Below are 27777 nucleotides of genomic sequence, written 5' to 3' on the forward strand. Positions count from 1 at the left end.
GGAACAGAACAGAAAACCAGGCTACAGAACACCATAACAGATACAACAATACTGGACAAAGGACAAGAGAAACACTGATTTCTCTGTGTATGTATATACACACAGAGAAATCAAGGTTAATAGGACACACCTGGGAGACAATCAAGAACAAGGACCAATGGAACAGGGCGAAGCTGGCAGGGCAGGAAGCCAAGGCAGAGCCAGAGTAGCCAGAGGCCAGAAAGGTGCCGGCGGAGCCAGAGGCCATTAAGGAGCCGGAGGCCAGTGAGGAGCCAGCAGAACCAGAGGCCAAAGAGGAGCCGGCGGAGCCAGAGGCCAGTGGGGAGCCGGCTGACCCAGAGTCCAGTGAAGAGCCGGCGGAGCCAGAGGCCAGTGAGGAGCCAACAGAGCCAGAGGCCAGTGAGGAGCCGACGCAGTCAGGGCCAGAGAGGAGCTGGCGGAGCCAAAGTCCAATGAGGAACCCCCCCTTAAGATCAACCTCCAGACGCTCCAATGAAAATCATCAAGACCAGTCCAGGCTGGTGGAATGGAGGTGGACCCAGGGGAGGGATGGAGGGCCTGGAGACCATGGCAGAGTATGAAGCCAAGGCAGAGCCAGCAGGGCAGGAAGCCAATGCAGAGCTGGGCAGGGTGCGAGCCATAAGCCAGTGAGGAGCCAGTGGAGCCGGAAGCCAGTGAGGAGCCGGAGGCAGGGCAGGAAGCCAGGGTGGAGCCGGCAGGGGAGGAAGCCAGGGTGGAGCTAGCCGGGCAAGAAGCCAAGGCAGAGCCGGCAGGGCAGGAAGCCAGTGAGGAGCCGGAAGCCAGTGAAGAGCCGGAAGCCAGTGAAGAGCCAGAAGCCAGTGAGGAGCCGGAGGCAGGGCAGGAAGCCAGGGTGGAGCCGGCAGGGGAGGAAGCCAGGGTGGAGCTAGCCGGGCAAGAATCCAAGGCAGAGCCGGCAGGGCAGGAAGCCAGTGAGGAGCCGGAAGCCAGTGAAGAGCCGGAAGCCAGTGAAGAGCCGGAAGCCAGTGAGGAGCCGGAAGCCAGTGAGCAGCCGAAAGCCAGTGAGGAGCCGGTGGAGCTGGAGGCCAGAGAGGAGCCAGCGGAGCCGGAGGGATAGGAAGCTCATGGGACTCTGGTTCAGTCCTCTCAGCCATTATAGAAGGTTCAGGAGACTCAGGTTCGGACCTTTCAGCCCTGACAGGAAGTTCAGGTTCATCTTCTAAGCAAGGCAAAGCAAGTTTATTTGTATAGCACATTTCATACACAGAGGTCATTCAATGTGCTTTACATAGAAATTAGAAAACAGTATATAAGAGAAAAAATATTTAAAAAGAAGAGATACAATAAAATCACATTAAAACAAAGATATATGAGAATTTATCCTGCAAATTTTTGTTCCAACCCTACTCCAGCACACCTGCCTCTAATTTTTAGGTATATCCCTGAAAAACTCGATTAGCAGGTTCAGGTGTGTTTGATTGCACAAAAAAGGAAAAACAACAATTCGGTCCTGACCTTTTTTTATTTGTTATCAGTCAAGTTTAAGATCGAGTTTAAGATTTTTTATTGTTTTTAAAGCACTACACAATTTTTGTGAAATGACATCTCAAATCTCTTACACATCTCTTAAGTCTTATACATCAGTTAGGTCATTAAGATCAACGTACCAGCTGTTGTTGGCTGATCAGACATTCTTTGTAGTAGCTCCTACACCATGGAACGTTCTGGCCTTTACACTCTGAAGCCTCCATCCCTAGAGGTTTTTAAGTCACAGTTGAAGACTCATCTCTTCAGTTTGTCCTATGAAGTAGGGGATTTTTAATTTTGTTTATGGGAACCGTTTACAATTGTTTTAATTGCATGTAAGTTCTGTCTGTATATTAGATATTTTCTACATTGTGGGGCACTTTGGACAACAAAATAAATAAATGAAAGTTTAATTTGTTTTGGTTTTATGTTGCGGCACAGGGCAGATTTCTGTTGAGGGCTTTGCCAGATATCTGAGCGGAGAGGAGAACAGCATTATACCTCCAGAGAAACTGGACCAGAGTGAGGACATGACACTCCCGCTCTCGCATTACTTTATCAACTCCTCACACAACACCTACCTCACAGGTCAGCCAATCAGCAGCCCCACACTACACCTACATCACAGGTCAGCCAATCAGCAGCCCCACACTACACCTACCTCACAGGTCTGCCAATCAGCAGCCCCACACTACACCTACATCACAGGTCAGCCAATCAGCAGCCCCACACTACACCTACCTCACAGGTCTGCCAATCAGCAGCCCCACACTACACCTACCTCACAGGTCTGCCAATCAGCAGCGCCACACTACACCTACCTCACAGGTCTGCCAATCGGCAGCCCCACACTACACCTACCTCACAGGTCTGCCAATCAGCAGCGCCACACTACACCTACCTCACAGGTCTGCCATTCAGCAGCCCCACACTACACCTACCTCACAGGTCTGCCAATCAGCAGCGCCACACTACACCTACCTCACAGGTTAGCCAATCAGCAGCCTCAGGGAAAATTAGCAGGACACTGGTTCGTCTGCTAAAAAGCCAATTCATTTTTCCTGTAGACTTTTGGATTATTGCAAAAATTAAGTTATGTGTATAACAAAAGTTTATGACACTTACACATTTTGTCCAACAAGTATTTACAGGTAAAGACAAACTTTATGAATTGTAAAGTCTAAGTGCGTTCACTAGAAAAAATTGTAGACTTCAAAATTCATAAAAGTTGTGTTCATTTTCTCTATTGGATTGTATATACACTAGTGGACACTTTTGATATTTGAACTTTTAGCGTTTTAGGACTTTAAAAGATTGTTTTAGGGTATGATATTAATGTACTCCATTCTTTTAACAGTCTGAGTTTTAGTGAATTGATTTAATTTCAGCATGAATTTTGTAAGTACACTTCATAATTTCTATCACTTTGTCTCATCATTTAAAGCGCCCGTTCTTTCTGTGTTTTTGAAGCTTTGATTGTGTGTTCATGTTTTATGTCTAAAAAAACGCATTATTTTTCACACAATTTACTTATCTCTATAGCACTGCTTTCACTGTCCTAAAAATGGGCTGATGTCTTCCTTGTTCTATGAAGTCCCTCCTTCAGAAATACGTAACGAGTTGTGATTGTGTAGTTTGTTTAGTGTGTTGTGATTGTGTAGATTGTTTAGTGTGTTGTGATTTGACAGTAGCTTGGCTTAGCAGAGCCCTTTGTGCCAAAGGTGCCGACTGACGTATTCCTGTGGGCGGAGGGTCCGTGTATCATCCGATCATTTAATTATTACATTCAATGTGGCAAACGAAAAAAGAAATAAACTGTCCATAATTCGTTTATATGTTTTTCTGTATGCAACAAAAAAGAAGGAAAACTTCAATGAATTCCCATTTTCAGCTTAAAACGAGAAATCAAATAAACAAAAAACAAAAATGAAAGAATGATTCCAAATCTTCTTTTTCTTGTCTTTATTCATTTTAATACTCATGCGCAATGTACTGTGGCTAACATTCCGTGACCTATCAAATTCTGTGACTAGAGGTCGCTGTTTAGTAATCATTCACGCGAGATCGTGTCTGGCGCCCGTGCATATTATCGTCAGCGCGGCAGGGGAGTTTCGAACAGTATACATGACCGCCCACTCAGCGATGACGTCATGTTACCTTGTGCTCTAGTCTCTAGCGTATGAATGAAGCAGTCAGACTTTGTGAGAAGCGAACGCGCCGATTAAAATGATGCAAAATAAGTTCTTACCTAAAAGACCATAACATCACAAATGTTTTTCTGTTTGTTTAAAATTCCAAATGTTTTTTACTTGGGACTGTTGCTGTTTGTTACATATATACAGTATATAGGCTACTATACGTGTATAAATGTATATTACTTATTTCAAGTGTATTAGTGACTCTGGTGATTGCAATTCACTTCTCCACATGGACTGTTTGTTTACAATGTCGTGTGAGCAGCTACACTGCATGTTCGACTTCATTTGGCGCTAAGCAGACCTCTTGGTGATGTCAAAGTACCGCGAGAGCGATTCAAAGCAGATTTCTGCATGTGATAACAGGAATCGCTCTCGCGGTACTTTGCTGTCACTTGCCTGTGGGTTCTTGTGGCGCCACACCTCAACAGTCTGCTCAACAGTCACTTTTGCGCCGTTATAGTAATTTGATTTTATCGGATCGCGCAGTTTGGCAGGAAATCAAACACACCAAATATATAGCCTAATATGTATATACTTTTCAACCCGCTAAAGTAGCAAGTGTAGCATGCTAATAATAGTCAGTGCTTATCATCAAAATTATGACTAAAAGTTTGAAATGTCACAAAACCTTGCTCACCCTCACGCTACCCTGCTGAAAAAAAACAGCATAGCAGCAAGACCAGCATATGTTGTGTTTTGGTGCTGGTTTGCTAGTAAACACCAGCTAAACCAGCACCAGCATTAGCATCAGCTAAACCAGCACCAAACCAGCATTCACACCAGCATCCCATGCTGGTCATACCACCAAGACCAGCATATGTTGTGTTTTGGTGCTGGTATGCTGGTGACCGCCAGCTAAACCAGCATCAAACCAGCATAGACAAGCAAAATTCCCATGCTGGTCCATGCTCTTTGATGCTGTTTTTTTCAGCAGGGTATTTTTAGTGGGAATACGGAAATCCTTGACAATTCCTAGTGGGTATACGGCGTATACCTGCTTATCACGTAGACTACACCACTGCTGTAGGCTTTGAAAGGGGAATTCTTTTAAAGAAAATATGTCAAAGACATAAAAAACTATATTGATTCGCTTACAACATAAGTGGGGCCAATTAGAGCTCAGCCTCATGTTTTTACCCTTTTTACTGACTTTTGATTTTTTATATTCTTAAATAAATGATAACATGACTAACAGTAAAATAGCACAACTAAAGATTTTATTTTGTATTAATTTGCATTATATATTAAACTTTTTGTAACATGTTAAAAGTAGCTTTCTTCTCTAGCCAACTTTAGGGGGGCAGCGCCCCAGCACCCCCATTGACCAGCCGCCACTGTACTTGACAATCTAAAGACAAAACTAAAATTGGAGAAGAGTTTATTCAAAGGAAACTTATTTAACACTGAGAAATATTATTTATTGTACATAACATCTATTACTGCTGGGTATGATTGATTGCGGTTGTTATTCTGGAAAAGTATGTTATCCCGCAGGTGGTTTAGCATTCGTTGTTATCTTGTGGACCTATTTTTCCAAACGCCTCACACCCGTACATTCTTTCGCTGAGAGCTTGAATAATAGACACTCCAGCCCAGTTAGTGGCGATAATCCGTCTTTGCCAATTGCAAGAATACAAACAAAGTTCCCGGCGCAGAGTAATACCGTACCTTACAGCACATCTAATACAAGTCAATGGAGTTGGACAAAAACTATGTTAAAGCCTGTTGGAAAGCATCTTTTGCAGCGATTTTTGTGTGTGCATATCAGTGAACACCCCTGACCACTCGGTGAATTTCACGTCTTTGTAAATGAAAGTTTAATGCATTTTAGAAAGGATTGTTCCACTGCACCAATACAGCCATTATTGAGGGGGGAGGTGAAACACAAACACCCGAAAATTCTCGGGCCAGCATCATACGTACAAATTTCAGTCAACACCGTTCTATTTCATCATAAACAATCAGAAAACAGGACTTCAAGTGAAAAATACCAAACTTGTCCTTTAAGCTAATTTTGTAATTGTGAAAGGCATTTTGTTTCTTCTACATTCATAACTATTATGTTTTGAATAAATATTTGTAATTGTTGCTTGTTTTGATACTAACCCATGTACACATTTCAGTTTTGTTAGAAATAATGATGCATTATTATTGTTGATTTGTTATTGATTAGTTTGCTCATCATTTTCTGTTAGCCGTGTTATGTTGCGTTGTGTGGAGTTTCACAGGTGCAGATACAAACACAAACCAAATGCAACTTGCAATTCAATTCAATTCCATTTTATTTATATAGCGCTTTTCACAATACTCAATTGTTTCAAAGCAGCTTTCCATTAATAGAAGCAGTAAAAGCACAGAAAAACGACAGATAGCATAACATAATACACAATAGCATAAGCAGTCAAATTTGCTGCGGCTATGACGCGACATTATGAGCGAGCATATTACTAATGTAACGTCGAGAAGAAGAAGCTAAGTTAAGCCCAAGCAGGCTACCTCCCCCTAGGAGAAAAAAAACAAAAACCCCGGGTTGTTTAGCCGAGGAAATAAAAATAAAAGTCCTAGGAGGGAAAAACCCTTGGGAGATATACACGTATATACACACATATGAACGGATAAGGAGCTTAAGCGGAGATTAAGCAGAGATTAAGCGGATATTAAGCGGGTCCTGCCGGTGGTCGTTGGTCAGGCATCAGCTGGGCATCACATTGAAGGACGACCAGTAGATCAGAGGTGTGCCGACTTTCACATCTACCGGAACTGGGTCTGTTTGTCCCATTGTCCTCAGGGTCAATGGGACCCAGGGACGAGACAGGGAGAGAAAAACAAAATCATATTAGCGTAGGGGCCGTTCACATGTAATGCAAGTGTCACAAAGTGATGTTGTTTAATCAGCTTAGTTTCAGACAGACTAACTATTGAGGCATAATTGTTTTATCCACAGTTGAGGATTTTGCAAATTGGGGGCCCACTGCGACGGTATATATGGTAACTAAGGGTCACCTTCCGATTTTTAAGAGAAAATGAAACCTGTCGACCCGTTTGACTAAGGCCTGTAAAACCCCACTGTCGTCGTTAATGCAGGTTCAGTGGCAAACGGGTCTATATTGCATACTATTTACAAGATCACGAAAAAAAAACGCCAACATCGCAACCAGACCATACGTGTCAACCCGTTTGACTAAGGCTGGAGGCCCCACTGTCGTCGTTAATGCAGGTTCAGTGGCAAACGGGTCTGTATGGCATACTATTCACAAGACACAAGAAAGCGCCAAAATCGCAACCCGACCATACGTGCCAACCCGTTTGACTAAGGCCGGAAGCCCCACTGTCGTCGTTAATGCAGGTTCAGTGGCAAACGGGTCTGTATGGCATACTATTCGCAATAGAAAGAAAGCGCCAAAATCACAACCCAACCATACGTGCCAACCCGTTTGACTAAGGCCAAAAGCCCCACTGTCGTCGTTAATGCAGGTTCAGTGGCAAACGGGTCTGTATGGCATACTATTCACAAGACACAAGAAAGCGCCAAAATCGCAACCCGACCATACGTGCCAACCCGTTTGACTAAGGCCAAAAGCCCCACTGTCGTCGTTAATGCAGGTTCAGTGGCAAACGGGTCTGTATGGCATACTATTTGCAATACAAAGAAAGCGCCAAAATCACAACCCAACCATACGAGCCAACCCGTTTGACTTAGGCCAAAAGCCCCACTGTCGTCGTTAATGCAGGTTTAGTGGCAAACGGGTCTGTATGGCATACTATTTGCAATACAAAGAAAGCGCCAAAATCATAACCCAACCATACGAGCCAACCCGTTTGACTAAGGCTGGAGGCCCCACTGTCGTCGTTAATGCAGGTTCAGTGGCAAACGGGTTTGTATGGCATACTATTCACAAGAACACGAAAGTTCCAAAATCGCAATCCGGCTATAGGTTAAGATAAGGTTTTTATTTATTTATTTGGTTGGTCTGTGTTATGACCGCGAGTGCTTTGTTCCGTACAGATAACTATTTCGAGTTAAGTACTTTTACTAGACAAATTATGCGAATGCTTTGTTGAAGAGAAAAGTTTTAAGTCTAGATTTAAAATTATCGACTGTGTCTGATTCTCGGACATCGGTTGGTAAATCATTCCAGAGCTTAGGGGCTAAGTAGGAAAATGACCTTCCACTTTTAGACACTTTTGATAGTCTAGGGATAATCAAGAGACCAGAATTTTGCGACGTAGTGTGCGTGATGGATTGTATTCTGATAGTAATTCTCTAAGATATGAGGGTGCTAGGCCATTTAAAGCTTTGTAGGTGATTAGTGATATTTTAAATTGTATGCAATATTTAACTGGTAGCCAGTGTAAAGATGCCAGAATTGGGCTTATGTGGTCATACTTTTTAGATCGAGTAAGTACCCTTGCGGAAGCGTTTTGAACTAGCTGAAGCTTGTTTACTTGATTTGCATGGCATCCCCCGAGTAGCGAGTTACAATAGTCTATTCTAGAGGTCATAAAAGCATGGATAAGCTTCTCTGCGTCAGATGTAGACAGTATATGGCGTATTTTCGAGATATTTCTAAGATGGAAGAATGCTGTGCGGCAGACGTTGGCGATATGACTATCGAAGGATAAGTTGCTGTCGAACATCACACCTAAGTTCCTAACCGTGGAAGATGGCACCACAGTGCAGCCATCTATGTGCAACTTGTAATCTGACATATTATGTTTGTAGCGATTCGGTTCAATAATAATTATCTCTGTCTTATTGGAGTTCAGCTTAAGAAAGTTATGTGCCATCCAGTCACTAACATCGCTAAGGCAGTCTGTTAGCTTAGAAAACGTGTGTGTTTCGCTGGGATGTGAGGAGATGTAAAGCTGGGTATCATCCGCATAGCAGTGAAAACTTATGTTATGTTTCCTGATAATGTCTCCTAGAGGTAACATGTATAACGAGAACAGGATAGGACCTAAAACCGAACCCTGCGGTACACCGTATTTAACCAGGGAGTGATATGACTCTTCCGCGTTTACATAAACAAAGTGATAGCGATTGGTTAGATACGACCTAAACCAGGCTAGCGCCTGACCACTGAGTTATTAAGCTCTCCCTGATCAAGCTGCGGTTTTTTAATCAGCGGTTTAATAACTGCTAGTTTGAAAGCTGTTGGAACGTATCCTATTTCTAGCGATGAGTTAAAGATATTTATATATATTGCAGTATATAATAAAGTTCTGCGTGTGTGTTTTTTGGCAGCGGGTCAGTTGGCAGGAAACTCATCTGTGGAGATGTACCGTCAGGTCCTGCTGTCTGGCTGTCGGTGTATAGAGCTTGACTGTTGGAAGGGGCGGACGGCCGATGAAGAACCTGTTATCACACACGGATTTACCATGACATCTGAGATCTCCTTCAAGGTAAACTCCACACACACTGCAGGATAGATTTATCTTTCTCGCCCCTGTCTGGAGAATTTAACTGTCTGATATCGACCCCGCTGCAAACTCTTTATTTTTTTATTCACTCATTTACTTGTGAAATGATAAAAAATTATTTCAATCGAATATACATTTGCGCAAACCTTAAAAGCGTGATCGGCATCTCAAGGCTTCAGAAAGCTTGCTAGTAGCTACAAACAAATGCTAAAGGCCGCGTGCAAATGCCAAATGAGTTTGTTTTCTTGCACAAATGATCTCAAAATGCTCCTGTGTGTGTGTGTGTGTGTGTGTGTGTGTGTGTGTGTGTGTGTGTGTGTGTGTGTGTGTGTGTGTGTGTGTGTGTGTGTGTGTGTGTGTGTGTGTGTGTGTGTGTGTGTGTGTGGTGTGTGTGTGTGTGTGTGTGTGTGCGTGCGTGGGGCAGGATTCACAACCCTCCCTCATTCGGCGTGACACTCACGCAATAGGCTTTATGCCCAGCTGCACTACTTCCTGAACTTCAGCCAGCTCCTTGTTTCCTGTCTGCCATTATTGGACAAACTGATTAATCTAGGTGTGTCTGATTATTGTTGTTGTGACTACTGAGGTCAGGCACACCTGGATTAATCAGTTTGTCCAATAACGGCAGACAGGAAACAAGAAGCTGGCTGAAGTTCAGGAAGTAGTGCAGCTGGGCATAAAGCCTATTGACCCCATTCTCACGCTCTCACGCCACACATCCATTTTCTCACGCAGGCTCATGCCTAACATTGAGTTCCCTGTTGAGTGTAAAAAGTCATGAAATAATTGCCTAATATGCCTAACTGTAAATACTGTAAAACGTTTATCTCTATCTGCCGTGCCTCAATCAGCATATGCGTTCGTCAAGGTCAAAATGATGCGATGGTCAATCAAATCAAAGAAGGTGGAGTTATTGTTTACAGAAGTCGGAGCGCGAGCTACAAACTACAGAGCGAGTGCGCGGCTGCGCGATGGTGAAAGAGCACCATACGATGTAAGTAGCTAAACCAGTGCTCACAGTACTGACACTTTTATATTTTAGCTTACCCTCACTTTCTTTTGTGTGCCATCACTTCTCATGTTTCTGGTACTTTGCTGTAAAGACTCAAATGGCGTAAAGTACCGCGAGAGCAAGTCGAAATGTTACAAAATGGTCCGCCTTTACCTTTGCTCTTGCGGTACTCTGATGTCATACTCTTATCAGTCAGTGCCGCACCATATAAAGTCAAACACATAAAGCATCAAGATCTGGATAAAAAGCAGACCTGCCCGGATTCTACGCACGCAGCGCAGATTTTATCAACCTTCACCCGCGTGTGCATGTTTGTAAGCAGTACAAGCCTGCATGTTGATGTTTGCTGTGACCGTTTTTAATAAAAGAGAAAAAATCAATTTGTATTTGAAATCTATAAACAATAATAATATATTTATATAGAAAATATAATTGTATGACATGCCAATTATCCGTCTTGACATGCACATTATCTGTTGCTTTAGTTTAATATATAAAGTGCTCTTTTGGTTTGGTGTATTTTGAGTGTGTTAGCACTAATCAATAACAAATCATCACTTTGCGCTTCTCCTCTTTTTCAGTGGACAATCTGCAGTTATATACATTTTATAGAGACCAGTATTCATTAGATTTTAAGAACTTTTTTGGCATTTTTATCAATTTCCATTTAATTTCTGTTACAGAAACATCTTCTGATGCACAACCTTGGACACATCATCAGTGTTGTTTCCTGGACTCACAGGGTGTTTCGGGTCTTGCAACAGACACCCTCCTCCAGGCGACCCGACCGAGGCTGATCAAACCCCGGTCTGTGTCCAAGTGGCATGCTACCGCCCCCCCCCCGTTCTCCCCTCTTCAACCAGAGCCATCTGGATGCTTTCTCTGCTGCCTCCACATTATTGCTTATGGCTCTTCTTCGGTTGGCGCCTGTTATGCCCAGTGTACCATATGCCTTATTCAGGGTGTGGCTGGCAAATCCCCTACTGCCTACTTCCACTGGCATACACCTGGTCCTCCACCCATTCGTCCGACACTGCTCCACCAGCTCCTGATATTTTTCTCTCTTTCTCTCCTGAGCCTCCTCCATCCTCTCCTCCCAGGGGACTGTTAGCTCTAGCAAGATTAGTTGTCTGGTGGCCTCAGAGACCAAGATGATGTCAGGTCTCAGCGTGGACTGAGTGATGTGTGCTGGTATCCTCAGTTGCCTCTCTAGGTCAACTGTCATTGCCCAGTCTCGGGCCGTTGAGAGCAACCCAGCAGAGCAGCTCTTAGATGTTCCCTTTGGCCTTTGTCCTTCCTTGATGAAGTGGATAGCCTTGGCTGTGGCTTGACGGTATCGGCTGTCTTTGATCCCTTTGCTGATTGCCTCAGCAATGGTTTTAAGGACCTGATCGTGTCTCCATCGATACCGGCCTTCGCCTAGTGCCTTGGAGCAGCTGCTCAAGATGTGTTCTAGTGTCCCTGGCTTGGAACACAGCGTGCATGCAGGTGTCTCTACTCTGCCCCATGTGTACAAGTTAGATGGGCTGGGAAGAACGTCGTAAACCCCTTGGATCAAGAATCTGATTCTCTGTGGATTCCACGTCCAGATGTCCTTCCAAGTGACATTCCGCTCCATCGCCTGCTCCCACTTCATCCAGGCACCTTGCTGCCGCATGGCCACTGCTTTGCTGGTTCTCTCCTCCTCCACTGAAGCACGCACCTCCTCCTGCACCAGCCTATGCCTCTCCCTCCCGCTGGCCAAGTCGTAACGGGTTGCTGTTAGGCTTCCAAGTCCGGCTCTGCCTTGTGCTACTGTCCCAAGGATGGCCTTGTGCTTCAGCCGAGTTTCAGCTTGTTGGACTGCCTCTGCTGCCTTCCACTTTCTTCCTGTCCTGACGACAATCCCTGCCCCGGACACTTTCGCATCTCTGGATCCAGAGTACTGCAGATGTTCCCGTGCCCGTGTCACAATGAACTCCTCCCTCACTGAGCTTAAAGGCAGTCTGAGCTTGTTGGTGTTCCCATACAGAGCGATGTTGCTTAGGCTGCGTGGCAGTCCCAGCCATCTGCGTAGATAGCTGCTCACTCTTCGCTCTAAGCCTTCAACCACCGTCATGGGGACCTCATAGATGAGCAGGGGCCAGAGGAGTCTTTGTAGGATTCCATGCTGGTAGACCCAAGCCTTGAATCTTCCAGGGAGCCCTGATCTGTCCACGGCTCTCAACCAGTCCTCCATGGAAGTGCTGGTTTCCCTGATGGAGTCTCTATCGTTGAGGCTGCAGTTAAAGGCCTTCCCGAGGCTCTTCACTGGTTTCTCAGTGACTGACGGGATTTGATGTTCTCCCAACTTGAAGCGGAACTTATCAGTGACTCTCCCCTTCTTTAGCACCAAGGACCTGGATTTTGCTGGTTTGAAGCTCATGCGTGCCCATACCATGAGCCTCTCCAACCCTCTGAGAATCCATCTTGCTCCTGGCACTGCTGTTGTTGTCACTGTGAGGTCGTCCATGAAGGCTCTAATGGGAGGTTGCCTTACTCCGGACTTGCTGAGGGGACCTCTGCACTCTGTCTCGGCTGCCTTGACCATCATGTTCATTGCCAGCGCGAAGAGAGTCACTGAGATGGTACAACCAGTGATTATCCCTACCTCAAGCTGGTGCCAATCTGATGTTAACTGGCCAGAGGAGACCCTCAAGCTGAACTTGCTGTAATAGTCCAGGATGAGGCCTTTAACCTTCTGAGGGACGTGGTGTTTCTCCAGTGCGACCTCCACCAGCTTGTGGGGTATTGAGCCATATGCATTGGTGAGATCTAGCCACAGCACGGCCAGGTCCCCCTTGCCTTCTCTTGCTTCCCTGATAAGCTGGGTTACCACCCCTGTGTGTTCCAGGCACCCTGGGACTCCCGGAATACCTCCTTTCTGCACAGACGTGTCTATGTATTTATTGCTCAACAGGAAGTTGGAGAGTCTCTTGGCCACAATGCTGAAGAATATTTTACTCTCCACGATGAGCAAGGAGATGACACGAAACTGGTCGATGTTCTCAGACTTCTCCTCTTTTGGAATGTACACTCCCTCAGCATACCTCCATGGCTGGGCAATCTTGCCTCTTCTCCAGATGACCTTCAGGGCCTTCCAGAGTCTGTGTAGAAGCTTTGGGCAGTTCTTGTATACCTTGTAAGGCACTCCGCTTGGGCCTGGTGCTGAGCTTGACCTTGCTCTCCTCACCACTTCCTCCACTTCACTCTGGCAGGGCTCCTTCAGGTTGAACTCTACTGTGGGCTCTGGTGGTGTCAGCAGTGCATCGCATGGCCCTAATGGTCGTTCTCTGTTCGGGTCCGAGTAGGTGGCCTTGAGGTGGTTGTTGATCGCGTCCTTGGAGCAGGTGAGTTGGCCAGTCCTCTTTTGGCCAAGAAGCTGCTTGGTCAATTTGAAAGGGTTGGCCAAAAATGCTGCCCTCTTCTTTGCTCTCTCTTTCCGCCTCCTCCTGTGGTACTCTGCCCTACAAAGGGTCAAAAGTTGTTTCCTCAGGATTCCTATCAGATCTGCTAGGCCAGCTCTCTCTACTTCCCCTGCTGCCTTGTACTGCCTCTTTCGTAGCTTGAGTTCTTCCCTGAGACATTTGATTTTCCTCACTCTGTGGCTTGCAGTGTATGCCGATGGAGTGGGTTTGGGTGTCACAGATCCAAATCGCTCAGCTGCAATGTTCACTATGAGAGTGGTCATCGTTAACAATCGATGGTCCACATCCCCCTTAGCTGTCACTTCCAGGATCTGGTTCACGTCTTCATCGAACTGGTGCCACTCAGCTCTCTTTGAGGATTGGGGCCACTGGATCCTTGGTTGAGCCAAAGGGGCACCGCCAGTTCTTGTTGCTGCCACTTGCCGGCTTTGGGGGCTCATTCTAAAATATGATTAGATTTGTATTGTAAACCATTTTTAACACAGAAATTGCTAGAATTCACACTATTATCAATGGGCAAAAAGTTACTTTAGTAAAGAACTTATATAAAAATGATTCTTTAAAAATCATTTAGTAAATAATAATCATAATAATAATTTAATATACAAACCCAATTTGATGCCCCGCCAAAATATGTAAATTATATGTAAACCAGGTCTGTAAACTACACTACTTAAACAAAATGTTTGAAAAAAGGCATCTGCTAAATGAATGAATGTAATGTGTCTCCTGTTTTCAAGGACGTGATAGAAGCCATCGGGGAGAGCGCCTTCAAGACCTCCCAGTTTCCCATTATTCTGTCTTTTGAGAACCATGTGGACTCGTAAGTGTCATCAAAGATGTTTTTGGGCAAATGATTCATCATTTTAAACAGTCTTTTATTCCTTATCCATACATTGTACACGTAGGTCACACATGCACGTACAGGAGAATGTAGCCCAAAAGATGCATTGCACACATGCACACGTACTGTACGAGTCAAATAGACTACGCTTCAGAAAGCTGTGCGTTTGTGCGCGTATGTTCGCATACACATAAAAAAGACTATACTCCATGCTTATGTGTGAAACTCTCTCTCTGTTTGTGTCTCACAGTCTCAAGCAGCAGGCAAAGATGGCCGAGTATTGCAGATCAATATTTGGTGATGCTCTGCTCACAGAAGCGCTAGAGAAGTATCCTGTGAGTTTGGACGTTACACACACACACACATACACACTGCACCATCATTGACTTGATGACCTTTCCGGTTTTCCTTTCATCTCTGAAAGTCGCTGAACAGCTTTATGACACTTACTGGTTTAATCCGGTCTGGTCACCCATGCAATCTAAATGTTAGCCTTTTCCCCTCCCTATTTTCCTGCTTTACATAGTAATGGTTGAAAGCTACTTTGTGTGCTGTAAAGGAATTCATGTAATGTTGTTCTCTTCCAGTAAAGAAGAAGGGACCTGACATTCGTTCATGTTCAAATAACATGAAGATTTGTGTGGAGCTTTCAGATGCGTGTAGCGTTCAGAGTACATACGTGTTTTCTAACACACCTGTGTTTTTTTCTGTGTTCAGCTGGAGGCCGGCGTTCCTCTACCCAGCCCTGCTGAACTAATAGGCAAAATTCTCATCAAGAACAAAAAGAATTCACATAAAGGTGACGGAAGCTCAAAGAAAAAGCTGTCCGAGGAGACGTCCAACACGTACAGCGATACGTCCAGCGTGTGTGGGCCTTCATCCCCCCGTGCAGGTGTGCAGAACTCATTCCCGTTCGTGTCAATTTACATCCACAGGAGTTTCTTCGATTCGACAGTAAAACTCTCACTGGCTTTAGACTTTAATGTAATCAACTAGATTTGAGAATGTCTTTGAGAAGCATTTTGTTCAGTTTGCTGGTTAATTTGTAACTTTTGTTAACTTGAGACAAAGTTACTTCAGCTAGCACCGTCAGGACAGTCTAGTTATTGATTAACACGTTCAGACTGAGCGTTCAGTCATGCATCCCATCATTAGAAACGTGTGCTGTGTGATGCTGCCCCCTGGTGATCAATCAGCTTCAGCACATTACAGAATGTGTTGAGTTTTGAATGCTTGTCTCAGTCAGTTTGACACTTTTATTTGTGTTCATTTAACTTGATTTGCATTAAAAAAAAAACTTGATTTGCATTCATGCTAAATCAAGGACCAAACATGCTAAAAATAAACAAAAAAGGTAATAATTGGACATCAAATAAAGGAAAAAATTGTTGGATTAAACAAATACAAATAATTTTTTATTGAATCTAGTGCGAAATCGATTGATTTATTTTTTACTTGAATGATTGTATGAACATATGATATTAGGACTACAGATGGAAAGTAGCTTAATGCTAAATCTGGTGCAGTCATCTTTTTAATGTAACTGGACATTATCCTGATAAATAAACACAAACAAACAAACCGTCTTTAATATTAGGGTTAATTTAATTTTGATTATTGAGTTGATTAATTATTGAGTTTATTTGTATTTGTATTTATTCCGATCTCCATTAGCTGTGAAAACACAGCTATTCTTCCTGGAGTCGATACTTCACTAGTTTATAGCTAGAATGCATACATATAAAGCAGCACAAGGTGTGTCTTTAAACTGAGTAGGTTCTGCGGAGCATATCAGATTTTATAAATATGAAAAACAGACTCATTATTACAGCAAGAATAAACGTAAGCAGCACATATTCACGTAGCAAGTGCGGTGATGAAGTGATCGTATCTTAAGCGTAGCCTTTGCAGAGTTGCTCTTGCTGCTTGTTCGAAATCATGCAGCGAGACAGGGACGCGGGAGGTCACATACGGGACAAATCAATTTGGCCCAAAATACAGGACGTCCCGACTAATACGGAATAGTTGACAACCTCTAATTCATTCTATTCAGAAGTCTACTTTGCTCATTTCTTTATAAACTAGATGAACTGTACAATTAAGTTCGTTTACGAACGTGATCTCTCTTTTTCTCTCCTTCAGACTTAAACAGCAACTTGTTAAGAAAGGTGATATTCTTCCAGCACTTTGAGCCAATCATATGTTTTTTCACACAACGTTACATCACTGGTCACTGTAAAATATTCTGATATGTGCAGCACAAATACATGCAGCCGCGTGTCACCGCATCTCAAACGATCCCACATCATGCACGCTGCGTGGACTGATCGGTTTATGACATTACATAACTGCTTGAGAGATTTGGAGCAGTCTGCTATGCAATTGCTTTTACCTTCTAAGACCTGTGCTGGATGTCTACATACGTGGACATCATTTTTTTCTAATGTTTGGACCATAATACTTAATTCTGTGTAACTGAAACCTGTTGTACACAAACATGAAGAAATACACTGCTTCATGTTCTAAGAAAAATATTTGGTTATTATATTTATTGTTTTTCCTAACCCCAAAATAGCTTGAAGAAATCTGAAAAAAAGACAAACCAAATCCCGGGTCTCATGTCATGTGCCAATGAATCTGCAAGGCACACCTAATAAGCAGTGGCGGGCGGTGACTTCTTTTTCGAGGGCGCATGCATTTAGCACGTCACGTGTGTGGCGCTTCATTTCAAAATATGGGTTTGTTCAGGTGTGATGTACAACTTATGTGCATCACACAAAATACATTACTGCTGCAAACCCTTAGAAGGGGTTTATGATAGAGATGCTCACGTTTGCCAAATACATCCTTAATCGCATGTGTAATCAGAGTTTAGTGTTAAGTGAGTGTTTTGCGAGTATTTTGTGAACGTTAGTGTCTCTTTTATCATAAACCCTTTCGACACGTGTGCAGCAGGCACTTATTTTGACAAGATGCATAATGCACATGGTTAACATGATGCAACGAACACATATTCTGAATTCGTGCCCCTCGGAAGAGAAATCACCGGCTGCCACTGCTAATAAGCCATAAATGATGAGCTTTATCGCACATATCTTCCAGTTTTCCTCAAAAGCATCTTTTAATGACGTAAGCGTACTCTGGTACAGATCATAAGGGTTAGTATGGGAGCAGGGGAGCTGGGGGAGCACTTGGGTACGGTTCGGTCCGGTAAAGTGTGATTGGGCCTTAAAGGCGGAGTCCACGATGTTTGAAAAACGCTTTGGAAAAGGAGACAAGCCGACTACCCAAACACGCTTATAGCCAATCAGCAGTAAGGAGCGTGTCTACTAACTGACATCCTTGCCGGGTTGCGTATGTGTGGCCGGGTCTATCAACAGAAGGTCCAGATTCTATTGGGGTAGGGGCATGTTTGTTTAGGTGATTTCAAATATCAACATTGGCTTTCAAACATCATGGACTCCGCCTTTAAGTAAGCCATAGTTAGAAAGTTTAGACAACAACAGGCAAAGATCTTGACTTTTGAAAGGGTTAGGGTTAGGATTGAAGGATTAATCTTTACTTAATTAACTGTATAATATTATATGTATATTATATGTATATAATATGTATCATTGAATAATATTGATTAAATTTTTGTACCTGAAAAGTACAGTCCTGTACCTGGAAAAAAAAAAGTGGGAAAAAATGTGCTTGATATTACAGGGTCAACACTTCAGGATCTACCTGACAGCGTTCCTGCAGATGGGAACCAGACAGGAGAAGGAAAATGCCAGGGAATTGAGTCCATGGATAAAACCTCAGGAGTTTGGTTGGCTGATGAGAAAGGTTTGTTGATTAAAGAAACATCAGTGAATGCATGTACTGGTCTCCTCAGAATGAATCTCATAATCTAAGTGTATGCGCCACGTTCATCAGGTGAACTGGACGCAGAGAGTGACGACAACGATGAAAGTAAAAAGTCTATCGACGAGGTAAATTGTCCACCTTACAAAACAGCAGTTTAAATCTGCCTAACCCTAACCTGAACGATCACAGTCACTATATCATTTCATGCTCTCAGTATGCAGTAGCATCCTATTGTCATCACTGGGAACATTACCATGGACCATCATCACTCTTAACCCTAACCTCACCTTTACCATAAGTTAGGCTGAAGTACTTTCTGTCCATTCAAAGACATTTCACACAATTGAAACTTTAGTGAGTTCACAGTGTCTCTGTTGTCTCTGTAGGGAACGGCTGTAAATGAAGTATTTCCCACAGAGGAGATGTCCAACTTAGTCAACTATGTTCAGCCTGTCAAATTCAACTCCTTTGAGGCAAGCAAAAGTAAGTCAGACTGTTCTGGTGTCTTAGCATAAAGCTGAAAGAACAGATGTCCTGTGTCTTTAATACAGTAGTCTTTTTATGTGTTAAAATTATCAAGGTTGTGCTTGTCATGGAGAGCCGGTGTCGAGTTGGAGTTTTTTTGAGATGTCAAAATGCTCTCAGTTGTTTTCGTGCAGTTTTTGTGTTTAAAGTGCTGGTCAGGTCCAATTTCTAAGCGTCTTCATATTGTTAAGGAGTCCCCAACAACAGGTTTAAATGCATGCAAGGTCAAAAAACACTGCCATTTTCTCAAAATATACATTTAATATTATCCCATTTCTCAAAGATCCCCCAAACGATTCGTGTGAAGTTGTTCAACGACTACGTCTGCCCAAACCCCACCTTTCGGTAGCCTGCTCTGCTCTGATTGGTCAACTGACACAGTCTCCGCACAGACCAACAATAGCAACATGTATTGAACTCGTGCTAACATGACTTACTGAGAAGACATTACCGACAGCAATACACATCATTCATCATTAATCCAAGCAATAAAAACGACGACAGACACTAACATTTTACACTCATTTAAGCAAGTATGTAAGCTAACCGGCCACAGCTAAACAGTAGTTTTAACTGCAAGATGCGTTGCTAGCGCAGCTTGCTGATAAGACATTACAGTAAACTAGACATTTTAGAACACTCGGGTGAAAATAAACACATAATGTAATAATTATACTTACAGGTTAGGTTAAGAGACGCATGTTGATCCAAATAAAGTGGGTATACTGAACCATCTTTCATTGCCAAATGTTTAGTATAGCCCTCCTTGAAAAAGTAATTAAATTTTAACCACTGATTCTTTACATCTTCATCCTTTGGCAGTGAAAACAACACAAACTTGCCTTTACAGCTGAAAACACAGTGTCTTCTCAACATGATGTTAACACACTAGCTGAAGTGTCTGTGTGCAGATCAGAGTTTTTGTTTCTCCCGGGCAAGACTGCAGGCAGAGATTATTATGCAAAGTGTTCGTATCTACATAGATAGAGACGGACAGAAGATTCAAACTATATGACGAATCATTTCAGCGATTCAGAGTCGACTCCCTACTTTAGAAGCCAAAAACCTAATCGTGCACTTTTTGGTTTAACTACTTTGCACATTGTTCACATTGATGGACAGCTACATGATATACTGCAATACAGGTAATCTTTGATTTTGGATCTGTCTGGCACTTTAAAATTGCTTCACTCCTTTTGTTGACTGGCCTTTGTTCACGTAAACCTGCAAGAAGCGAGAGCTGTTCTGCACTCGTCTTCATGGCGAGACAAATCTGTTACCAGTAAGAGGTGGACGCCGATTACTAGACCTTTTCATTGGGCAACATTTGGATAGATTCAACCATGACTATGCAAAAAATTTTAAATCCTACAGATCCAAGGGTTAGATCCAGTTCCTTCTGTTCATCAAGAAAAGGACTAACTCAAAGATCTGGTTCTACGAGGCAGCAGGCAGGAGACCAAAGTGATGGAGGATAGAATAAACACAATGCTTTAATCAATGACCTCAATGGTCTGTCTGACTAGATTTAGCAGGTGTTATTATACCAGGCATAGACGGTGGACATTTACTGCTTCACAAAATTGTCTCATGACATTACTGAAAACCTTGAGATGAAGCTTTGTTTTGTGACATTATCTCTCTTACTATGCTTCCCCTTTATTGTTCACATAGTTGATCAATAACACTGTTAACGTGTATGGAAGATTAATCATTTTAGGTCATAGGTCAATAAACTAAGATGCAATTGTGTAGATTTGTGGTTAGGTTCACAAGCTGCGATTATCACAGTGTGATTCAATGCTCTATGGTTTTGAGAAAATAAGGACCATACAGACTGACCTTTATTTATGTGATCTCAGAGAATACACACCCACACAATGCTTTTTAGAAAGTCCAATGATCCTTCCATTGCTACAGGAGTGCAAAAAGATTTCATCAGATGTTAGCTCATTTTCTCAACATTTTAAGACTTTAAACCCAAATGTCAGCTACTTGCACATAGATATGCTTATATATTTGTGTTCTGTGTACTTTTTGCAGAAATTGATCGAAGTTATGAAATGTCATCGTTTGTTGAGACCAAAGCTCTGGATCTGCTCAAGGAATCACCTGTGGAGTTTGTTGACTATCTTTTTTGTGCTTGTGGTGATCGTAAATTGTTAATTTTAAAACTTTGATCCCAGATGCTCTTTTTATCTGTTCAAGATTCTTAACTCATTTACACAGATACAATAAACTACAGCTGAGCAGAATTTATCCTAAAGGAACCCGAGTGGACTCCTCTAATTACATGCCTCAGGTCTTCTGGAACGCCGGATGTCAGCTGGTTGCTTTGAACTTCCAGACCATGGGTACGTGATGTCCTGGCTCTGTTTTTCCTTTTATTTCGATGTGTTTATGTTGATGGAGTGTCAACAAATGTCAGGCATCATGAAATGTATCTAAAGTACAGTACAAGCAGCGATATACACATTACAAAATGCTAATTTAATCAATTAAACAATGTTTTCTGTGAGCTTTCTGGATAGGGGAAGGGGGTGGAATATATAGTTTGGGCATTATATGAGTCATTGTGTCTATCCCCATAAACCAATTTATGTGTGTGCGTGTGTGTGTCAGATCTTCCCATGCAGTTGAATCTTGGAATATTTGAGTACAATGGAAAATGTGGCTATCGAATAAAGCCTGAGTTTATGCGAAGAACGGACAAAAGCTTCGACCCTTTCACAAAGGGTACAGTGGATGGGATCGTAGCTCACACACTGTCTGTAAAGGTTAGTCTGTGGTCTGTCTGTGATCTGAACACTCGGGGTGGAAGTGGGAGTCTGAGTCTAGAGAGTGAATTTCAAAGGGGGGTTAAGCACTGGTTCAAAATGTAGATATTTTCATCTTTTATTCTTAGTAAATCGTTGTCAATTATTTCCACCACCGCAGACATTTAGCTTTCGTGAATCTGATGTTAAGAACAGATGTCCAACGTATCTTGCTGATATTTAATTTCAAGAAAAAAATTATATTTATTTGGGTGTTAAATGTGAACTAAATGTTTCTAAGGCCTTCACTTGTAATTGGAAAATAATCGGATTAAATTTGATCAATTAAAGAGACATTTCATCGGTAGAAACATTAATCTTTATTGAAAGTGGGTCATATTTGTAGTCGAAATGTAACATACATTTAGAATTTTGTGCCTATTTGACTGAGAAAAGACAGAACGTGCGTGACTTTAGGGCACATTTGTATGGAAAACTACAACTCCCACAATGCACCCCAATGCACAGCTCTGCAAGCCACTCCCATTGATCGGAACACCGCTCCGATATGCTATTGTGTACATAAATGCCACGTTAGTATAACAAAGAAAATAGAAACACTCACTTTATAGTCAGACGTCCGTTTATCCCTGCAGGCTTTGGCTGTCGCTTCTAGTTTAGGATTCTAAAATATTTATCCAGGACCACGCTGGTACAAAGCTTGGTAGGAGCAAGCTTTATTCAGTTTCTCATTTATTTTTGAGAGTGCATGGCCAAACATGTATGTTCCCAAAGATGAAATGCCGCATCCTGCACACAAACGCGTCCACCGCACAATACGTATACTCCACAGATGCACTGGCTCAGCGCTTGTGCTCGTGAGCCAAAAAACGTCCGTAAAATAAACACGGACAAACACGCGCAAAGTACCTCTCTTGCACGGGACCATTCACCAAACAAACGTCCATATCCTGATCTGATGCAGAAATGTTGATCAATTTTTTTCGTTTGTTTTTGGTATAAGTCCCACTCACTGATCTGTAATAGGTCTTTAGCGTGTGTGGGTCCCACCCATAGCACCCACCTTGGAAAAATGAGGAATGAGTGTCTGTAGTCTTTCAACCTCGACAAAGATACAGCAGTTCCTTCTTTCAATGACGCAAAATGACGATTTTTACATCATTGAAAGAAGGAAGTGCCTCACGGAAATCTGTATTTCTCACATCTCAAGGGAAACTGGGGGAATGATGTACGACCATTTAAAAACATGACTGGGGTTCTAACAATACAAAGCTTAATGCAAATCGGTAAAGTGTCCCTTTAAGTGATGTATTGTCTCGCAAGCTATAAGGTAAATGATTTGATCTTTCAATCTTTACCGCAACCACAATAGACTGACACCGACATTGTCTTTGGCCATCTTAACACTTTTCTTAGTTTGTTTATTGCTGAATATCGAACTGAAACTGAAATATTTTTGTGGCGCTTCTATATATGAATGAAGTGAGTATCCAGGTGCTGAATTATTCTTAGACGAATGATTGATGTCCTAAAAGTTTTTCCCAACATATGAAGACAAGAGTTGTCTGTTTCTGTTTTTTATATAACAGATTATATCCGGTCAGTTCCTTTCTGATAAAAGAGTTGGTGTTTATGCAGAGGTGGAGATGTTTGGCCTGCCAGTGGACACCAAACGGAAAGCGTTTAAGACTAAGACGTCACAGAGCAATGCGGTTAATCCAGTTTGGGATGAAGATCCAATAGTCTTCAAAAAAGTATGCCCACACCATATTATAAATACATTGTTTACTTTGAACTTGTTTAACCTCCTAAGACCCAAGCTTTGGTTTGTCTTGCATTTCAGATTTCTTCCAGATTTCTTCTCTAATTTAATTCTTGATTTAAAATACATTTTTATTTAATACATTTTATTGATTTAATTTCTTCAAATGTTGAAAAGCACTGCTGATATTTTAGCACAATCTTGGTTGCGTTTCCATATTGACTGGATAATTTCTACAGTTTGAGCTTTTATTATTTTTTTTACAGAAGTTGATTCCTCAGAAGTAAGGGACAAATAAATTGACACTTACATGATATTCTCTAATTGATGTGACGAAATGATGCAAAGATGCAGAGAAAGCTTGTTTTTCCAGCAAAAATAGGCCCCAACCAAACAAATTATAAAAGATTATTATTAGCTTTCTGTTGTGAATGGGGCAAACAGTTAAAACACTGTGCATTCAAGTACTTGCTCATTCATTGTTTTTTGTTCATTTGAACAATACCACACAAGCTAGAGAGCTGTTTTCCCGAATATCAGCAAGATTGCAAACGTCCAATGTATTTTGCCAATGAAACAGAGCAGATAAACAAAATCACAGCAGAACTGTTGTGAAATTACTTACTACCAAACCAGGATTCAAGTTGTGTAGCATCAAAATCTGAATTTAGTCCCTTGCTTTGTTCCTGAATAAATCAGCCATTTGAACTGATTGAATGAATAGCTTAATGACTGGTTTTAGATTTAATCGTTTTCATTTCAATAATAATAATAAATAATGAATTATGAACTTTTAGGGCCACAATGTAGCCTTTATGCATAATAAAGTCTATGTTGAATCTAAAGCTAGGATTCTAACACAATTACTGTAAATGATCTTTTGGGAGGTAATTTTTCAGCCAAAATGATGTGATTAAATGCAATTAATTAGATTTATAAATCGGCACATCGTGTAGTTAATTTGATTAAACATTTTAATGAATTGACAGCTCGAATGATGAATTATTATATTGAATTTCCGTATTTGTGTATATGTATGGATTTCCAAAATAAATTTTGATTAAAACTTAAAACATGCACAATTAACATGACAATGAGTGATTTTCCATGCAACGCTTTGATAAGCTGTATTGTGCATTTTAGGTCGTGCTTCCAACGTTGGCTTTATTAAGAATAGCTGTGTATGAAGAAAATGGAAAATTTATTGGTCATCGCATAATTCCAGTCTGCGCCATCCGACCTGGCAAGTACAAACTGTCAAACACAACTCATGAATTCAAATTAGTGCAAATATAAATGATTAACAGATGACGGTGCAGATATGAATGAATGATTGACGGTGGAGATATGAATGATTGACAGATGACAGAGCAGATATGAATGATTGATAGATGACCATGCAGATACTAATTAATGACATATGACGGTTCAGATATGAATGATTGACAGATGACGTTGTAGATATGACTGATTGACAGGTGACGGTGCAGATATGAATGAATGATTGACGGTGGAGATAAGACTGATTGACAGATGACGGTGCAGATATGAATGATTGACAGATGATGTTGTAGATATGACTGATTGACAGCTGACGGTGCAGATATGAATTAATGATTGACGGTGGAGATACGAAGATTGACAGATGACAGTGCAGATATGAATGATTGACAGATGACGGTGCAGATATGAATGATTGACAGATGACCATGCAGATACGAATGATTGACAGATGACGGTGCAGATATGAATGATTGACAGATGACGTTGTAGATATGACTGATTGACAGGTGACGGTGCAGATATGAATGAATGATTGACGGTGGAGATATGACTGATTGACAGATGACGGTGCAGATACGAATGATTGACATATGACGGTGCAGATATGAATGATTGACAGATGATGTTGTAGATGTGACTGATTGACAGATGACGGTGCAGATATGAATGAATGATTGACGGTGGAGATATGAATGATTGACAGATGACCATGCAGATACGAATGATTGACAGTTGACGGTGCAGATATGAATGATTGACAGATGACGGTGCAGATACGAATGATTGACAGATGAGAGTGCAGATATGAATGATGGTCAGTTGATGTTGTAGATATGACTGATGGACAGATGAATGTGCAGATATGAATGAATGATTGACGTTGGAGATATGACTGATTGAAAGATGACGGTGCAGATACGAATGATTGACATATGACGGTGCAGATATGAATGATTGACAGATGATGTTGTAGATGTGACTGATTGACAGATGACGGTGCAGATATGAATGAATGATTGACGGTGGAGATATGAATGATTGACAGATGACCATGCAGATACGAATGATTGACAGATGACGGTGCAGATATGAATGATTGACAGATGACCATGCAGATACGAATGATTGACAGATGACGGTGCAGATATGAATGAATGACAGATGACGTTGTAGATATGACTGATTGACAGATGACGGTGCAGATACGAATGATTGACATATGACAGTGCAGATATGAATGATTGACAGATGATGTTGTAGATATGACTGATTGACAGATGACGGTGCAGATATGAATGAATGATTGACGGTGGAGATATGAATGATTGACAGATGACCATGCAGATAAGAATGATTGACAGATGACGGTGCAGATATGAACGAATGAAAGATGACCAGGCAGATAGGACTGATTGACAGGTGACGGTGCAGATATGAATGATTGACAGATGACGTTGTAGATATGACTGATTGACAGGTGACGGTGCAGATATGAATGAATGATTGACAGTGGAGATATGACTGATTGACAGATGACGGTGGAGATAAGACTGATTGACATATGACGGTGCAGATATGAATGATTGACAGATGATGTTGTAGATATGACTGATTGACAGATGACCATGCAGATACGAATGATTGACAGATGACGGTGCAGATATGAATGATTGACAGATGACGTTGTAGATATGACTGATTGACAGATGACGATGCAGATATGACTGATTGACAGGTGACGGTGCAGATATGAATGAATGATTGACGGTGGAGATATGAAGATTGATAGATGACAGTGCAGATATGAATGATTGACAGATGACGGTGCAGATATGAATGATTGACAGATGACGGTGCAGATATGACTGATTGACAGGTGACGGTGCAGATATGAATGAATGATTGACGGTGGAGATATGAAGATTGATAGATGACAGTGCATATATGAATGATTGACAGATGATGGTGCAGATATGAATGATTGACAGATGACGGTGCAGATATGAATGATTGACAGATGACGTTGTAGATATGACTGATTGACAGATGACGATGCGGATATGAATGAATAATTGACAGATGACTGTGCAGATCTGAATGATTGACAGATGACAGCGCAGCTATGAATGATTGACAGATGCAAAGCATGTTTCTGCTGCAGGATATCACTATGTCAGCCTGAAGAACGAGAGGAACCAAAGTCTCACATTGGCTTCTGTCTTCATCTATACTGAAGTCAAAGATTATGTCCCAGACACCTTTGCAGGTAAGTGATATAGATCCTGACATAAATATAGATGTGATACCTGTCATCTATCATGTAAACCCTGCACATATGGCCAGTCTGTCACAGGCCCAAAATCATAATTTAAAGATTTGGACTGAGCCGTTGGTTGCAATTCGCAACCTCACCACTAGATGCCACTAAAATTTACACACTGCACCTTTAAATTCTACAAATTTCACTAGAATCATCGAATTGGGCAGTGCGATTGCCCGCGAACACGTCCTATTCACTTGAAAATAGTCAACTTGAGCGGAAAATCCGCATGATACAAACTTAAATCCGTGAGTAATCTAGAGCGAGGGACACGATACTTCGCTTTTGGTGTGTACAGGGTGTAAGTGTGTTCCCGGCTTTTAACAAATTAAACTCCAATATGTAAATGAGATGTGTTCCAATTGGCTGCTGTTTTTAAGGGTCAGGTTGAACTGATAGGATGATATGGAAATGTGAGGGATTATGTTACAGCGGGGAAAATAAGTATTTGACACATCAGCATTTTTATCAGTAAGGGGATTTCTAAGTTAGCTATTGACACAAAATTTTCACCAGATGTAGCCATCAAGCAAATGAATTCATACAAAGAAATCAGAACATTTAAGTATACAAGTTGAGTCATAATAAATAAAGTGAAATGACACAGGGAATAAGTATTAAACAAACTTTACCTCAGCATTTCTTTGTATGAATTAAATATTTGGCTTGATGGCTACATCTGGTGGAAATTGTGTGTCAATAGCCCACTTAGAAATCCCCTTACTGATAAAAATACTGATGTTTCAAATACTTATTTTCCATGTGGATTTAACTAATAAATGTTCTAGTTGGACTGTAAAGAAGATTTAAGTCTGAAAGTTACATTATACAAA

General features: G+C 41.8%; 1 protein-coding gene across 1 annotated transcript in view; it reads left to right on the plus strand.

Annotated features, from left to right (window-relative positions):
• plcb1l (phospholipase C beta 1-like) overlaps positions 1–27777 on the plus strand; it is a 115516-nt gene that overhangs the window by 66217 nt on the left and 21522 nt on the right. Inside the window, exons 10-23 of the mRNA XM_055185507.2 lie at positions 1948–2094; positions 8950–9107; positions 14324–14406; positions 14678–14762; positions 15145–15319; positions 18133–18255; positions 18346–18401; positions 18663–18759; positions 20845–20929; positions 21031–21155; positions 21424–21578; positions 23168–23332; positions 24484–24583; positions 26786–26890. Of these exons, the coding sequence (XP_055041482.2) occupies positions 1948–2094; positions 8950–9107; positions 14324–14406; positions 14678–14762; positions 15145–15319; positions 18133–18255; positions 18346–18401; positions 18663–18759; positions 20845–20929; positions 21031–21155; positions 21424–21578; positions 23168–23332; positions 24484–24583; positions 26786–26890 (1659 nt within the window). The remainder of the gene's footprint in view (positions 1–1947; positions 2095–8949; positions 9108–14323; positions 14407–14677; positions 14763–15144; positions 15320–18132; positions 18256–18345; positions 18402–18662; positions 18760–20844; positions 20930–21030; positions 21156–21423; positions 21579–23167; positions 23333–24483; positions 24584–26785; positions 26891–27777) is intronic.

The sequence above is a fragment of the Misgurnus anguillicaudatus genome, chromosome 18 (assembly GCF_027580225.2).
Source record: "Misgurnus anguillicaudatus chromosome 18, ASM2758022v2, whole genome shotgun sequence".
NCBI classification, from domain to species: Eukaryota; Metazoa; Chordata; class Actinopteri; order Cypriniformes; family Cobitidae; genus Misgurnus; species Misgurnus anguillicaudatus.